The sequence below is a fragment of the Physcomitrium patens genome, chromosome 6 (genome assembly GCF_059467195.1).
Source record: "Physcomitrium patens ecotype Gransden chromosome 6, ASM5946719v1, whole genome shotgun sequence".
NCBI lineage: Eukaryota > Viridiplantae > Streptophyta > Bryopsida > Funariales > Funariaceae > Physcomitrium > Physcomitrium patens.
Genome location: NC_143415.1, coordinates 7,396,075 through 7,413,805, shown reverse-complemented (window position 1 = coordinate 7,413,805; position 17,731 = coordinate 7,396,075). Strand labels below are relative to the sequence as shown.

General features: G+C 32.0%; 2 protein-coding genes across 7 annotated transcripts; one reads left to right on the top strand and one right to left on the bottom strand.

The window, feature by feature from the left end:
- Positions 1-3,953: 3,953 nt before the first annotated feature.
- Positions 3,954-6,142, bottom strand: LOC112283241 (transmembrane emp24 domain-containing protein p24beta2). The gene is made up of 4 exons (XM_024521709.2): positions 5,443-6,142; positions 5,016-5,208; positions 4,698-4,805; positions 3,954-4,368 (listed from the first exon to the last, which is right to left on the bottom strand). The coding sequence occupies exons 1-4, from the start codon at positions 5,671-5,673 to the stop codon at positions 4,232-4,234; spliced, it is 669 nt and encodes a 222-aa protein (XP_024377477.1). The 5' UTR covers positions 5,674-6,142; the 3' UTR covers positions 3,954-4,231.
- A 1,981-nt stretch (positions 6,143-8,123) lies between these two features.
- Positions 8,124-10,923, top strand: LOC112283278 (mitochondrial pyruvate carrier 4). Of its 6 annotated transcripts, none has more exons than XM_024521805.3 (6): positions 8,125-8,594; positions 9,168-9,266; positions 9,487-9,539; positions 9,837-9,864; positions 10,040-10,104; positions 10,577-10,819. In XM_024521805.3, the coding sequence occupies exons 1-6, from the start codon at positions 8,543-8,545 to the stop codon at positions 10,580-10,582; spliced, it is 303 nt and encodes a 100-aa protein (XP_024377573.1). In that variant the 5' UTR covers positions 8,125-8,542; the 3' UTR covers positions 10,583-10,819. The 6 variants fall into 6 exon arrangements, with proteins under 6 accessions (XP_024377574.1, XP_024377573.1, XP_024377568.1 ...); XM_024521800.3 differs by having other exon boundaries at positions 8,150-8,594; positions 10,040-10,088; positions 10,577-10,923; XM_024521804.3 differs by having other exon boundaries at positions 8,170-8,594; positions 9,791-9,864; positions 10,040-10,088.
- Positions 10,924-17,731: the final 6,808 nt, after the last annotated feature.

Below are 17,731 nucleotides of genomic sequence, written 5' to 3'. Positions count from 1 at the left end.
AATAAAAAAATTAGATTTATTTAATATTCTTCTAAATTTATATTCTAAATTTTTCCTGAAGTTATTCCATTTGTTGAAAATATTAACATAAACTTTCATAATTTTTATGTAATAAAGTTGAATCTTTGACTTGAATTAAAGTTCATAAATTGGATTTAAAAAAATAATTCAATATTAACAAAAAAGTTCATACAAAAATGATAAATATATAAACTATTATATGTTGCAATCAACAAACAATATCTTAGATATGATAAATAATTTTTTTGTAATAGATATATGATATTCATGCATTTACCTTCAAAATTTTGATAATCACCTTTTAAATGATCTTATTTGCTATTAGTTCTACAACAATTTTTCTTACAATATTCTTGACATTATTGGTAGTGCCAACATTAATAAGTTCTTCTACTTTAGGTTTATCACTCTCAAATAAGGCTATGACTAGAAGAATATTAATAATAAATATACCATAGTTAAGTAACTTGTTGATCTTATTGTATGTACCTTTGGTTGCTAATATTTTCATGTAAATGAAGTATTATATTAGTGCAAGAAAAAAAAATGCTAAGAATTTTTGTGATCTTTGTTATCTAAGTAGATTAAAAGCCAAATCTCCTTCTTTTGATATAAGATAAGAATGTCTAGAAAGGGTGTCTAACAAACCTTGTTGTTTTTCTTAGTGATAAGTGATCTTGAATTCAAATCTTGAAAAAGACATGCCTCAATAAGCTTGGTAATGATTAAAAATGCATATTTATATAAAATACTCAAGATTTTTGTGATTTTTTATAAACAATGATTGAACTTGAAGCGCCTACTAAATAATGGTGCTATTCTTAAAATGAATCCATAATTCAAAAACTTCTTTACTGTAGATCTTCTTATTGATCTTAGTTGCTAAAAAAAAAAATTAAAAAAACTATTGGATAAATTTTATCATATGCCCTTATTTATAACAATACCACATTTAAGTCAAAATTCAATACATTTTTTTTTAATTAATAAAATGACTTAAAGAAGTAAATATATATAAGATTGGTACAAAAATAAAAGTTGTAGAAGTAGAAGCATTGTAGAAGTAGAAGTAGAAGCATTGTAGAAGTAGAAGTAGAAGTAGAAGCATTGTAGAAGTAGAAGTAGAAGTAGAAGCATTGTAGAAGTAGAAGTAGAAGCATTGTAGAAGTAGAAGTAGAAGCATTGTAGAAGTAGAAGTAGAAACATTGTAGCTTTCTATCTTTTTATAAACTATAATTCTATCTTAAATCTCCAACTATATTTCATTTATATGATTTTTATTTTTAAAGTCTCTCATTGCTACCCTTTATGGATGAAACAAAATAGATCTCAAATTTAGATTCAAAAAAAACTTCTTGTGCATATACATTTATCCAAATTATGTGTTTGTACAAATTAATTTTTTTTGGCTTGCTTACTAATATAGTAGCAATTGTAGGCATTAATGGAAGTTAAATAGACAAAGAATAATCTTTTGTAAAAATTAAACCAATAAATCATCATTTGGTGGATTACAACCAATTTAATATCTTTAAAACTATTAATTAGATTTTTTATTAAGAAAAATTCTAACATAGAATATGGCAAATATCCACTCTATATTAACTCTAATTAGCTAAAATTTAAAATTAGAATTATAATTTTAGAATGTAATTATAAAAGTATTAATAAATTCTATGATAAGATAGCAAATTTTTGTATTCGTGATAGGCTTTGAAATGAGTAAAAGAAGTTGTATAAGAAGATATTTTATTAGTTTACAATATCTTCTGTTACAAATAATATCAAAACTTGCTTTTTTAAGTTATTCATTCTTAAAAAATGGCACAATCTTTACAAACAAGTACATCAGTATAACCACCATATAACATATAGAGTCATTTTTATGTTTTATTTTTTAAAAATTAATTAGATCCAAAATTTTGACTCTTAAATCTATAATGTTGTTTAAATATACTTTATTTTTTATATAAAAATAAAAATGCATTGATTTTTATCAACATAATTTTCATATCTTATCATAACAAAAATGGCACTCTTTAAGGGTTTTAGCCATTTAATTGCATAAAAGGATACTATTCTTACTGAACCAAATGATGTGTTTTTCTTTGCTTCTATAGTAGGGCTCTAAAATGGACTTGTTCTTTGTGACAAAGAATAGTCTTACTATGGGCTGACATGGAAGTATTTAGGCATTGCTTTTGACGAAGAGTGACATTTGTCCTATCTGTAGGTCTTCAAGTACGAGGGCATGGTTTGATGTATTCATTTCCTGCCATTTATTTCTATGCACTCAATTGCTTCAATCAAACGTCTCCAAATTATTCATAAAGATTATGCTCTGTTCATTCTTGATGCTTAATTATAATCTTCCGTTTTCTTTTGCAGATGTATATGATGCCTGGAGGCAGCAGAAATGGGAATCTTCGTCTCCACAAAGCTACAAAATTTCACCTGCGGTGGAAGTTTCACAATAGCTGCAAGAATGGCCATCTGAAGATGTGGATAGCACCGTCTCCTCTCGGGACTTGACAATTTTAACTAAAATGTTACATGCATGCCTATATGCACACCCTTCCACAAAAAATTGGAACTTAGGGTAAGGAGAGCAAAGATCAAAGAAGCTTTAACCAAATCAGAGGGAGAAGTAAAGAGCTGGGGAGAAACAATAAGACAATATTGAGAAGGGTCAAAACATACTATTAGCATGATGAGTCTCATTCGTAGGTGACCGGAAAGACTACCGTAATCCACGACCATTGGTATCAATTTTGATGTCTAACTTCATATAATTTATATTAGTCTTAGTTCTGCCCAGCCGGCTACAGAACATAGACTGGCACTGCGGATAGGTGAAATCCTGCTGTAAAAGTCTCGTTGTGGGGATGTTCTGCGGAACTCGTTATTGGGCTTTTGTTTATGTTCCGAATTGATGGGGTGGCCACAATTGCTCTACTGTATCGTGGTGCTCGATTTCAAAGAAGTTTTTGCACATGCTCATTAATATTCAAGCAGCAATCCTCAGTATATGTTCTTTATTCAACGTAGAGAGACACTGAGCTATTCTGAAGATACTCCTTGCACGTTGTTCGGTCAACCCTTCTTAACAAACCTTCACTAAAACCATCTGAAGGACCTGGGTTACATGTACAGATCCTTCGTGACATTTTTGAGGTTCGATTTTGTGGAACACAGTTGATAGGGTAGTGATTATTCTAAGTATAAGAACCTGTGAGGGATACGATATTACCGTTTTAATAGATGGAATTTTCGTATTTCGAGGCTTGACATATTTGAGGAGCTGACACACGTATTTCACATTAATTTAGTACAACCTTGGGAACTCTGATGAATCCATGTGCCAAACAGTGCCACAACTTCAACACGGATATCTACCGTTGAAAATCCTTACATCTAGAACAAATTTTCGAAAGTAATAAACTATTGTTAAAAAGAAATCATTTACAATTGCCGTTTGATCCATCAGTATCGAAAATTTGTGAGCATACACATGACAATTGTCCCAGCACGGTGCAGGCATGAAACTGCATAAGGCTTTTGCGACTTGGCCGGCAAGTTGAAACTATTGACAGCCAATTGCAATATAACAGAGACACTGAACTAGAATTCACGTGTGAAATCGTAACTGTCTCTCCTGTCTCTGAGTTGTTAGATTAGGAAGATAGAATTGCTAACTTGTGCTGCGATTTAATAACATGTCACAAGTTCACTACTAGAAGAATAATATGCCACTTCTGATGGCACACATTCACCAGGAGCACTACGAATATAAACTCATAGAGAAGCCACAAGACAAGACCTTGCAAGAGTAATATGCCATGTAATTCAAATCGAGTTGCCCCATCGGGATCACGAAGTCATTTAACACATCAAGCAAGTATAGAGAACATAGTTTACGACAGGACACAAACTTTTTCTAAAAGTAAAGAGGTCTATAGACCTCAAATGGGCTTACTTGTCAAATTTTAGAAAGAAGAACATGGACAGGTCTGTCACAGACTGTGCTAACAAACTTACGACGGGTTTGTAGAAGGTGAACTTTGCACCTTACACACATAAACCCAACTAGTCATCCTTTCTCTAAATTGTGTATCATGGTAACAATATACATTGAGGAATGACAAAAGAATGTCGTACCACTATGTTTTCAAAATACAGCGTGCAACTGTTAGGAAAAGCCAAAGTTCTGTTAAACGCGTGATGACTGGCCAAGCTTTTTCTCGAAGAGCCGCCGCAGCAAAACAACCTGAACTACACTGCATCCTACTAGCGCCAGCGCCTCCAGTATCGCTTTGTAAATAAGCCTCTTGCTCATGGCATCATTGACTGGACCACAATGTTCCAAAGCCCAGGAAAACACCAAACGTGTGGTTGTTAGTTGGATCTGGGGCTTATATCATGGTGCGTCAAGAGCGTTAGAATCAAGTTCACAGACAATAGTTTTAACTACTTGATGCAAGCCACTTGAAATTACCCACAACATGCAAAAAGTTCAACAAGTATAGAGGACGGAGAAAAAGATGAAGAGGAAGAAGAAGTAAAAAGAAAGAAAGGAAAAAAAAGGAACAAATAAGAAAAGAAAATAAAGAGTTCCAATACGTGCATTGTCAATGCAGATTTACTCATGTTCTGAGAAAGGTAAACATGGTGCATACCAATTTCTTGACGGTCAGTCTGAGCTAGAAGCCAGTGTTGTTCGAACTGAATAGAGTACAAAGATTCCTCCAGCCTCTCAATTTGCCAAATCAATGGATCAATATGCTCTGCAAAGCAACCACCCAGTACCGATGACCGACGTGTTTTGAAGTGATACTAAATGTAACAGGGAAAAATCTAGCCATCCTTGCATGCTTTTCAAAACAAGTGGTGGACAAGCAAGACAGTAGAAAACCCACAGATAAGACATACAACTTGATATTGAACGTGTTGTTGGGCCTCAAGGTAGAAAAGGATCGCATTAAAATGATACTCACCATCTTTGACAAGCTGCACATCAATATCAGTAATGTGGTGACCGACATGGACATCAAAATCCACGTTCTCATGCACATAGTTCCGGTTGTAGAAACAGAATTTGTAAAGCCCTCTCCGCACTGCTATGAAGTTGAATTTGTCTTCCACTTTGGATTTCGAGCTGTGCACCTGATAACCTGCAGGTGCTTCAACCTGCGCATCAATCGCCATTGATTTCATTCCAGTTCTATCCTCGCCGGCTCAATCTCCTCATCCACCAAGCACACGCAAAAAGTGCCTAACATATTTATCCACTGCTTTTACCCCTTCTTGAAAGCAGCACCCTGTCACCTGACCTCGATCATTATACCAAAGAAATAAAATATGCATGAAATAAAAAATACACAAATCCTGGCAAAAGTGTGGGCAAGAGACACGTCAACGCACAATGAGGTCTACTCCAACCGACGCGTGGTCGAAGGTCCACGCACTCTCAGACTTGATTACGACATACGAAACGAGCACTTGGTCGCCGTCATTAGGCACCTCATGCTGGAAACATTCCTTCTTGTCGATCACGAACCGGATCCCGAGCGCTTGCTGAGTCAGTAGCAGCCACACCCCAACTACGAGCGCTAGCTGACACCAGCATCCCCACCTCGTCCGCATCCCTTCCATCCCCGGCAACTCTCCAAAAACCTCCTCCAGTCCTCAAAAGCCCTCACAAATAATAATAATAATAATAATAATAAAGAGATATAAAACCCCAACTTCCTCCCGTACCCTAAAATTCGCGACCCAACTTCAAAACCCAAATATCAAACAGAGGAGCTCACTTTCCACGACCTGCCCGCATTGCGCAGCTCTTCACATGGTGCTGGATCTACGACGAATCAATCCAGCGAGAGAGAGATCAACTGGGTGCGCCTGCGAGGATTTCCAACAGGCCGCGCAGCACTGACGCGATCTGTCTCTGGAAGAGGGTCACGACATCGCTTGCTTTCGTTGCTGTGACCCCCGCCTCGCAATTAACCGTACCCCCACGCTATTTTCTCGCATTCGCGACTGACTTCGGGCTCTCGCGACGGACCGCCGAGACCGTGCCTCGACAAATCCGCCAAGGCACAGGATTCGAATTTCCCGGCATTCGTGTAAGTGCGTGTGCGCGGGGTGGGAATTTCAGGTTCGTTGCGATTGCTTTGACTCGTGTTACCCTGTTCACACCTTCCAGCGGAGGTTCGTATTATTTTCGATACCGTTTCTTCTTCACATTGGGAAAACTGGTTCGGGATATTTTAGAACTGGATTCGTGATGCTCCGTTCACATTGGGGGCGGAAGTTGTGCTCAGATTTTGTCGGTATTTGCTTGATTTTAATGAGCCGTGAAATTCCAAATGGCCGTGTTTGAAGATCCGAATCAATGTCTGGTTATGGATGTCTGCGGAATCAGTTATCATTGTTCTAATGGATTAACATTTTGTAATGAAATTAAAACATATTCTGCAAAATTTTATGGGGATACAAGTCTATTTGGCTTATTTTGTGATTGTTGGTTTAACAGTACATGTTACAACATTGGTTCAAGGATATAAGAAGTATCAAACCAAAATAATTTGTCTATTACAAGATAGATAGTGTTAAAGCTAGAAACAAAAGAGCACATACTTAGTATATTAAAAACTTGTGATAAATGTACAGAAATTATATATATATATATACATATATATATTCATTCAAAAAACATGTACCACAACAATTCTATACTTGCATCTTGAATGTGAGTAGAAATTTTATGTTGTTTCTTTAATGTGTAATTCAAATTTAGCACAATGTTAAAACACAGTCATTGGAATTGAAGTAGTCAATGATTTTTAATTATGTAAATGTGCACAACAAGTTGATTTTTTTTTTATATAATAAATGATAATTTTTATAATTTGGTGGTTTCATTAACCATATTTTCAAGAATCATAAACATGCATATTATATTTGTTATTATGGACTTGTTTCTAAGATGCTTTGATTTTCCATAAGATCTTGAGCAGTTTATAAAAATAATCATAAATTTTCAAGAATTTTACATACATACATACATACATGCCTCACTTTTTGATGTATTGGTTCCTTAATTTGGTATACTGCCACTTCAAAGAAAAATTGTATAGCATTCAATAAGAAAATAAAATCGACAAATCAAATTTGTAAAAAAATACAATCAAGTAGTTACGATAAACACATGATGAAAGGAATTCCAAATTTAAAATAAACCATTTAAAACTCAGTTTTATTTTAACATTTTTAAAGAAAATATATTCCTTTAAAACAAATGATTTAGAAATGTTGAATAGAAGAAATAATGAATTATCCATCAAATGACACTCAAATCTCAAAGCTAACATAAACACATACATTATGATATTAAATAAATCATTAAAAAAATTACACAAAATAATAATTATGTAAACGAAACAAATAATCAACAACACGACTCAACATTCAAATAGACGTCCAGATAGTAAATCCAAAGATCAGAAGCCTACATTATCAACCCTCAAACCCAAACAAGTCACAAAAAGCCTGAAAATATAACATTCACACACATGAAGACAAATAAAATAAAATAAAAACAAAAAAAATAGAACGAAAGAAAGAAGCTCACAACACAATGCACATGATAGAAATGGACATATACTGATGAGATAAACAACCACCACCACCACTAGAAAATAACAGAAGTATAAGAGGAGGAAAAGGTCATCTAGGAACTTCTGATAAGATTCATTTGCTGATAAAATCCTGGTAGAAACTCCTGATAAAGCTGCTGCATGCTTCAAATTCCATGGTCTCTCTCTCTCTGTGAGTGTATGAGAAGCACAAATTGCATCCTTTGCAAGGGATTCCAATGCCAACATGGCCCTCATCAACGCCACCTTTAACAGCCTTGGACCCAGCTCCCACTTTAGTAGCCTGCAGGAATCAGCCCAGCACAATGTTGAGGCAGAAGATGCACACAAACACACTCCCTGCTGCGACCACCATAGAGCTCTGAAGCTTTGTGTCGCATCCTCACATTTATTAATGCCCATTATCCATGGTCTGTGAGCATCATCCCTTTTCCTGGTTCTTCTGGTTCGTGCAGTGGGTTTGGAAGGCTGGTGTGGTCCGCTCCCCTTTGAGGTTGAAGCTTCGGAGCGGAGCTCGACGGAGGATCACCACGAGGGAGGGAGGCAGATTTTGAGAGGGACCCAATTGCTGTGTGGGTGCATGTGACCTGGAATGTGGAGTTTCATAAGATGGAACAGGCGGATGAAATGCAGGGATGGAAGAGTTTCTATTCGCTGGTTTGGGTTGGAGTTGTTGAAGGAAGCTTGAGAGTCATTCTGAACTGTTAGTTACGTGATGGTTGTTTTCGTTCCTGCAAGTTCAGTTCAAACTTCCTTAGGGTTGTTGTGGGGATGTGCATGTAGCCGACTGCACTAGCTGTTTTTGGGTTTTTGGTAATTTGATTTGATTTGTTTTGTTGTTTCATTTATTTTGGTCCATTCTCATGGCCTTCAAAGTTTCTGCGCTCTGGAACCACCCTACCGGCCCTAAAACCAGTGAGTAGAAGATTGATCGCTTCAACCTTGTTGTGTCTCTCTTGTTTGTGCCAATTTTCCTACACGCGCGGTTCTACTTGCCCGTTCGTTGGGGATGAGTGAAAATACCAGGAGTTGGTTGTAACTCCGCTATTATGGTCGTAGACATTTGTATGCGATTTTCAAGTAAACGGGTGTTTGGGTACGATGTCATATGCTGATGATAAGCTGGAGTTGTTGCAAACATTAGCAGTGGTATTGGATTATGAATATAGGATGCCTCAATTAAATTTTAGCTAGATTTGGTGAAGCATGATAAGTAGCTGTTTTATTAGTGAATTGGATACTGATTCTCTTCAGTCACTGTGAGGGCATGTATGGTGGGTTTAGGTCTCTATGAGCTTTATTTGAGTCGTGAAGCTTAGTGAGACAGGGGGTGATTGTGTGCCTCGATTCTTCTTCTATTGCCTTTCTGTATTTTTAGCATCGGATTCTCGGCTTGATCCTGCTACCGACATTCTTTTGAATAACATGCGTTCTAAACTAAGCAAGAGATTGCGATGTCCTGTCTTTGCTTCTGCTCGTGGTTTGCAGTTCATTTCTGGGCACCAACATTTAAATGGGGCATCTCTATAGCGAACGTTTCTGATTTTTCAATGCCACCTGAAGCGATTTCATATCCGCAACAGATCGGTAAACTTGAACTTCTTTGCAGCTTTGTGCTCCCCACTTTCGTCCTGCATTTGTGATACCCTGTCTGGAACACGCTCGTTGGAACGTTCTTGAAATGTTGTACTAATATTAACAATGATAATACACCCTTCAAATTTATAAACCGAAGATTGTCAGGAATATAAGGATTTACTGCGGTCTTACATACTAAATGATATGTGTACCTTCACGTGTTCTGCAGCTGTAGCAGCCTCTGGCTTGATTTGGTCCCGATACAGCATGGTTATTGTTCCGGTTTGTTTGTTTCTCCTTATGTCCTTCTGTTTGTGGCATTTTCTTAGCATGCTGATTTTTAATTTCCTGACGAGCGCATGAACTTTCTCAGATACCACAAGTTTTACTTCATGTGATGGTTGTGCTGTCTTGCACAAGAAGTACGTAGAGATTAGGTCGTCTAGATGCTTAAAAATAAATCAAAAGAAGTCAGTGTGATAATGGTCGAAAATTCAGTGTTCATTTGTTTCTATGTGGTTCGGGACCTTCAGAAAAACTGGAACTTGTTCTGTGTCAATGTTGCAATGTGTACAACAGGAGTTTATCAGCTCTCTCGCAAGATTCAGTAAGCTTTCAATTTCTGTTGATTCTTTTCACTGTAGTTGATGTGTTTATGCTCCTGCATGGATGCTTTGATGATGTATGTACTTGGATGAACTTTGTCAGTGATGTTTTATTAAAATTTTGGGTGTGTGTCGTATCTCAAAACGTTGTCTTATTCAGTAGTCTCTGGTTTCCAGACAAGATTACATGGATGTCCCAGGTTCGCCAGGAAAGAAGGTCGCTCAGGTTTATCTACCTTAAGGTTACCTGTCTGATTTGCATCATTCACCCTAAATAAGATTCGTTCTATAAAGCTGAAAACTGAAGTGGATTTGTGTCAAAGTAGATAAATAAATAAATAAACAAACACTCGAGTGGATGTGGGTTATTCACCTTTGCTGATGCTCATGATGCATATCATAGGAGTTTTTTTAATTTTTGTATTAAAGGATTGTCGTATTGTGAGTCTGGAACGGGTTGGGTGTGGAAGTTTTACTTTACTTACATGCTAGATGAGCTTTGCTTGCATGTTGGGTTGAAATCAACCTTGAATGTGCAGTTTCTTGCTACTTTCATTTTACTGACTGGATTTAAATCTTTGCATGTCTTTCTTCATTTATATTGCAGTGGTCACGTTTTCTACTCAAGCAATGTGCTTGATAAATGATACTAACTTCATGTATTATGAGATAGAATGTGTGGTCATATGAGCTTGTTTCTTTGCTTGAATACAGCCATGATCAGGCGGCTATGAAGGATTGTGTAGTTTCTCGTGCTCCTGTCAATTCTGCAATCGGGTGGGAACCAACTGGATTAATGAAATGCTGGCATTGTATAGCATGCAATCTACAGAGAAGCTGAATCTGACAGGGTGGATAGACATATACTTGGCTAAAGCAGCACAGTTCTAAATAATAGTTCTAAATCCATCCAATGTAAGTTGAAATCTGGATATCCCACTCAGGAGTTTTACTTCACTTGTTTCTGGACAGTGTAATATGGAGACCAATTGAGTAAGTCTGTGGTTACAAAATCATGGTGACATTGATGTGAACAGAATATCAAAACATTGGACAGTGTATATGATGTTCTTTTTTTCAACTTCAATGTTTTTTTTTTCTTCCTTACCTCTCCATGGTCCAAATCATATGCTTAACACTTTTATATTTATGTAACTTTTCTAAAACTGATCTAATCATAATAAAAAAACACATATTTGTTTTTTTTATTTGTTTATTTGTATATAATTAGAGATTTTATTTTATTTTATTTTATTTAATCACAATCAATACTTAGATCATTTAATATATATATTTGTGATGTATATAACTAGAGATTTTATTTTATTTTATTTTATAAAAACTTAGTTGTTTCTTCACTTGTGATAAATTTTGTACATATTAGAAAATATTCCATCTTGATACAACAATCTACTATTACAAATATAGAATCATAAGAATTTGAGATTAGAAGATCCATGATAAATCCATAGAAATAGAAGACCATGATTTTTTTAGAATAAGTAATAGCTAAAGAAGTGCATAAGGGCGATTATAAGGAATTTTTTATCTTGAATAAACATCATATGATTGTAAAAAGATTTTTGATTGCCCTCCATATTTGTGGCCACCAAAATCTTTGGATATTAGTTTTAAAGTCTTGTTGTATCCAAAATGTTCAATTCTTAAGAAGTTGTGACAAGCTTAAAAAATACATAATCATACTTTACCTTTTGGAATATATAATTGTCATTTGAAATAATATAGATTATTCTTGAACTTAAACTTGAACCTAAAAGTACCATAAAACTTAAAAGAATTATTTTTAATATCATCAATAAAAAGATCATAAGACATATTAAATTAAATTTGGTTGAAAAATGTTGAATTAACAATTAATATTGATTTAATTACTTGAAGATGAAAATACTCTAGCTAGAAGAGAATTATTTTTTATTGATAAAAAGTTGCATCTCTTTTTTTTTGGTATAAGATAGGAATGATTGACAAATCTTGTTGATTTTTTGGATTAATGAGTGATCTTGATAAACACATGATCTAATGGACTTGGCAACAATTCAAAATACATGTAGACATAAAATACTTGAGGTTCTTACAATTCATATATAAAATGATTGGATTAAAAGTTCTTTTTAAATAATGACGCCATTCTTAAAATATATCCATGATTGCAGTAAGTTCTTAGTTGTGGTTTTTGTTGTTGATATCAATTCCTAAAAATTTATTAGAATATAATTCATTGGATAGAACTTATCATGTACTTCTATTTGTAATAACATTCTAATAATAGTAAAGTTTGATGCATCTATTTTCATAAAAAATACCTTAAAAAAGTTAACTTGAAATAAGATTAGTACAAAAATAAATGTTGTCTTTAAGGCCACAAATGATGTTTTGACTTCTTTGCTATTCTCAAGTTTTTCTTTATAGATTAAACATATAAGAGAAGCTGCAATTTGAAAAAAAAAATTGATGAAGATTTGGTAATAATTATCAAATTTCAAAAAAATTATACATTTCTGATTGTTTTTGAGATCTTTAAATCCATGATAGCTTAAACCTTCTTAAGATCTATTATAAGTATATTCTTTAAAATAATATATCTTAAAAATTTAATTTGAATAGTGTAAAATATACACTTCTTTATCTTGATATATAGTTGTACATCTCTTAATTTTTATAACACATGACAAATATAAAGTGTTCTTAGAATAAATTAAGATATTATTTAAATAAAAAATGATAAAGTCATCAAGAAACTCTAAAAAAAAAAAATATTCATTAAATGATGAAAAATAATTGGTGTATTTGTAAATTCAAAAAGCATGACATTATATTGAAAATTTCCTTACTTAGTTCAAAATGTAATCTTTCATTCATCTTATTTTTGATGTGTATTAGATTGTTTGTTCTTTGTAGATCTATTTTTATATAGATCTTTGTTTAATTAAGTTGATCAAGAAGTCTTAAAATCAAAGATAGAAGATACTTATTTTTGATGGTGATCTTATTGAATCTTTAATGATCACACACATTTACAAAGATTCATTTTTTTACTTCACAAATAAAATAAGAGCTTCTATTAAAGATTTAGAATGGCATATGAAATTTTTAACCAAATTCTTGTCAATATATTCCTTAAGTATAGCCAATTTATTTTTTGATAAGCTTTAGATTGGTCCAAATAAAAGTTAAATGCTTTCTTAAAGATTGATAAAATAATCATAAGGATAATACTTTGAAAGAATATGTGCATTTTTCTTCTAAAAAATGTCTTGATAATCTTGGTACTAACTTAAAATATCACTTGAATTTTTTTTTTATTGAAAATAAATGTTGTTTATATAACAAAAATTGATCCTTCTTTTGTAGCATGCATGAAAACTCTTGTACCTATGAATCAGAGTTTGGATATATTAAACTTATGGATTTTTATTTGACTAACAAAATCTTAGGCTAAACTGTGAAAAAAATAAAGGTTATAAGAAATCCAATTTATTCAAAGGTTATATTATTATAGCCATGATAATCCTAAAATAATTAAATTAGAAGGAAATCTAATTACATTAAATATTACTAAGCTATAATAACTTTTAGTTGTTACATCTAAAGGAAATATTTTATAAGTAATATTTCTAAAAGATAATAAATAATCATCTATAATTTCTATATGCACAAGTTTATTTTTTCTAATTAAAGATATTTCTTATTTTTTAACAAAGTCTTTATCTATAAAGCATGATAATACTTTTGAATCTAATAATGCAAAGAATTTGTAATTTTTTTTATTCTAAACAAACTTCTATTGTAAAATAAGATAAAGGATTTGAGAAGAAAATAGGACCTTTACTAGATGTATGAGATTTCAACCTCATAATTCCTATTGTAGCAAGAAAAATTCATTTTTCAACACATCATCTTCTTTGGCAATAATACTTCTTATTTTGTGATTACGTTGTTTTTTTGGATAATATTGAGTAATATCTTTAAATTTTTTACAATATAAAGGCAATCCTTTATAATGACATAAAGTCTTTTCTTGTTTAATAAGAAATTTTAAATGTATTGTGTCAATTTTTATAGGTTCTTGACTTAATAAATAAGCTTCTACAAACTTAAAAGTTGTTGCCATGACTTGATTTGTACCTCTTCAATCAAATCTTTTTTCTTGGTGTCTTTCTAAATGTTGATTATTGCATATAATTGCTTAAATAATAAATTATTTTAATAAGTCTACTTTTGGCATTGTGTCACAGATATATATGTATTATAATTGTTACCTAAATAATATGAATAAGTAGAATTAAGTAAATATAAATTAATTTCATAATATCTTATAGAGAAACTTTTTAGAAGCTTTCTAAATGTTGTTTTGACTTTACATATATTTGTAGTTGATTGATAGGTTAGAAACTTGGTCAACAAGCTATTCATGTGTTACATGTATTGGTAACTTGTTGAATAAGCTAACTATATCGTATCCATATAGAAAACTTGCCTTACAAGTCAAGATACGTGTCATGCAAAATCAATATGTTTTTGAAGGTCTTATAGATCGTCGCCACATAGATCCTAAGTAGATAGTATATATAGAGGCAAGAGTGAAGCCTTCTTCACTCTTATCAACTCCTTTCTTGCTTCTAGCCTAAATTCAAGAGTCTCTAGTTTCTTTGTCTTTTGGCAATAGTCATTCTAGTTTCGTTTCAATATACATACTTCTTTATTTTTATTTTTTTACTTTTTTTTTACACAAATTTTCCAAATTAATGCATCTTCTTTTAATTCATGTCCTTGACAAATTGATAATAATATAATTATAATATTAGAACTTTATCTTCTCTTGATAAAGAGTAGATTATTCATTTCTTTTTAATAGGACATAAATATATTAGAAGTTGTGGATTACAATCTTTTAAATTAATAGGGTTCTTGGTATATTTTTTAGATGAAGAATTTGTTAAAAGCCATAGAATATCGTTAATACAAAAAACTAAATTTGTACATGTAGAAGTCATAGATGGCCGTTTATTATCTTTTGGAGATATTACTCACAAAATACTTCCTATAGATGTAGCAATAAATGGTCATAATAGTTACGTAATTTTTAACATAATTAGGTCTCTCTCTAATTTAGTCATTTTAGGTTTATCATGGCTAGAAAAGTATAATCCTCTGATAGATTAAATTTCTCATAAACTTGACTTTTGTCAAAGTACTATTAATTTTTTTTAGTAAGCCATAAGTCTAATATAGCCAAACCTATATTTATAAGTACAAAAGCTTTTTTACATGCTGCAAAAGAAATATCATCTTTTATTATTTATACCACACCTATTTTTAATGATAAAAAGACTTTAAGTATCATTCTAAGATAATATCAAGATTTTTAACATATTTTTGAAAAGAAGAATGTAAATATTCTTTTAGAGTATCATCCATATGATTACTCAATTGATCTTAAAGAAAGAAGTTAGCAACCATTTGGTCTAATTTATAATTTATTATAAAATAAGTTGATTGAACTTAAGAAGTACATTAGTGAGAACTTGGCTAAGAATTTCATACATCATTTAAAATCTCTTGCTGGAGCTCCTATCTTATTTGTGAAGTTAAAAGATAGATCAATGTGAATGTGTATAGATTATCAAGGACTCAACAAGATTACCATCAAGAATAGATATCCTTTATCCTTGATATGTAGATTTCTTGATCAATTAAATCAAACTAAGATCTATACAAAAATAGATCTACGAAGCAAGTACAATTTGGTTTGCATTAAACAAAGAGATGAATAAAAGACTACATTTTGAACAAGATATGGATACTTTGAATATAATGTCATGTCTTTTGGACTCACAAATATACCATGTACTTTTCAACATCTTATGAATGATGTTTTTTGTGAATTTCTAGATGATTTTGTTGTTTTATACTTAGATAATATTTTAATCTATTCTAAGAATACAAAAGAGTATGAAGTTCATGTTCATCATCTCTTACAAAAACTTAGAGATGTAAGATTGCATACCAAGTTGAAAAAGTGTGTATTCCACACTATTCAAGTTGATTGCTTAGGATATATCATTTTCAACGAAAGACTTATCATGGATCCAAAAAAAATTCAAATTATTATAAATTAAAAGATTTCAAGAATAGTAAGAGATGTCCAATGCTTTTTGGGCTTTGCTAATTACATCGAATCTTCATCAAGAATTTTTCTCAAGTTGCAACTCTTCTTATACGTCTTACATACAAAGACAAAGTTAATTGGAGTAAAGAAGTTGAAGCATCTTTTGAAGCCTTGAAGTCAGCATTTATTTCTATACTAATCTTATATCATGTTGACTTTTCAAAGGTATTTTTTATGAAAACAAATGCATCAAATTTTGCTATTGATCCTGTTTTTTCACAAATAGGAGAAGATGATAAGCTCCACCTAATAGCTTTCTATTCTAAGAAATTTTTAGCAACCAAGATTAACTATAAGATCTACAACAAAGAACTTCTTGCAATTACGGATTCTTTTTAAGAATGATGTTATTATCTAGAAAGCACTTTTAATCTAGTCACTGTATATATGGATCACAAAAATCTCAAGTATTTCATATTAGCATATATTTTGAATCATTGTCAGGCTCATTGGAACATGTTTTTGTCAAGATTTGAATTCAATATCACTGATCGGCCAAGAAAATAATAAGCTTTGTCCAATGTCCTTTCTAGATAGTCTTATCTTGTACATGAAGAAGAAGATGCAACTTTTGATCAACAAAAGACAATTTTATTGATGCCAAAATAATTTCATCTTTGAGCACTAAAATCAACATTGATTGTTGATTCAACTTTTCTCAAGAAAATTCAATCAAATATATCCTCTGATCTTCTTGTTTATGATATCAAGAATACTTCTTTTAAGTCACGTGATACTTCCAAGTTTGAGTTCAAAAATAACCTACTTTATTTTGAATGACGCATATATGTTAAAAAAAAAATACATTTACATGTTCTTTAAGTACATTACAACTTTCTAGCAATAGGACATTTTGAATACAACAAGATTTTGGAGCTAATATCTAAAGATTTTTTGTGGTTGCAAATGTGAAAGGTTGTAAAAGACTTTATTCAATCATGTGACATGTGTTCAAGGTCAAAAACTCTTCAGCATTGACCTTATGGACTTCTTTAGTCATTACCTATTTCAAAACAACTATGGTTTTTTATTCCTATGGATTTTATTAAATATTTTAGTCTTAAATTTGTGCAATTTTATATTTGTGATAGTAGATCGCTTTACCAAAATGACACATTTTGTACTATACACAAAATCTATCATAGGTGAAAAAAATTTAAGTTTTTTCTTAGTAATATCTATCGATATCATATGTCATGAAAAGATATTATATTGGATAGGGAGATTCAATTTGTATCAAGATTTTAAAGATTCCTTTTTAAGATTCTAAAGATAGACATAAATCTTTCTTTGGCCTTTTATTCTCAAATTGATAGATAGATAGAATATGTAACTAAGTTTTGGAGCAATACTTAAGGTATACAGTCAATTATCAACAAGAAGATTGGAAGTCCCTCATACCATTGGCAAAGATTGCTTGTAATAATATGATGCATTTTTCTACGTAACAAACACCTTTCTTTGTCAATCATGTTTATTATCTATAACTTGATATTTTTGAGTTTTCAAAAGTTGATAATCCTACAGTAAAAAGTTTGGCAAATAGTTTGTCAAAGCTATATGTAATAATAAAGGTGCAATTAAAAGAAGCTCAAGAATGACAAAAGACCAACTTGGATACTCATTGAAAGGAACAACCACAATTTAATGTAAGTGAGAAAGTATAGTTACTTCATCAT

Coding starts and splice junctions, on each gene's coding strand:
- LOC112283278 (XM_024521800.3), top strand. CDS start 8,543: ATGGCCTTCAAAGTTTCTGCGCTCTGGAACCACCCTACCGGCCCTAAA. Junction 9,267..9,486: donor TTCATATCCGCAACAGATCG/GTAAACTTGAAC, acceptor CGTGTTCTGCAG/CTGTAGCAGCCTCTGGCTTG. Junction 9,540..9,836: donor ACAGCATGGTTATTGTTCCG/GTTTGTTTGTTT, acceptor TGTGTACAACAG/GAGTTTATCAGCTCTCTCGC.
- LOC112283241 (XM_024521709.2), bottom strand. CDS start 5,673: ATGGAAGGGATGCGGACGAGGTGGGGATGCTGGTGTCAGCTAGCGCTC. Junction 4,806..5,015: donor TGTGCAGCTTGTCAAAGATG/GTGAGTATCATT, acceptor GTTGCTTTGCAG/AGCATATTGATCCATTGATT. Junction 4,369..4,697: donor GACTGACCGTCAAGAAATTG/GTATGCACCATG, acceptor ATTGTGGTCCAG/TCAATGATGCCATGAGCAAG.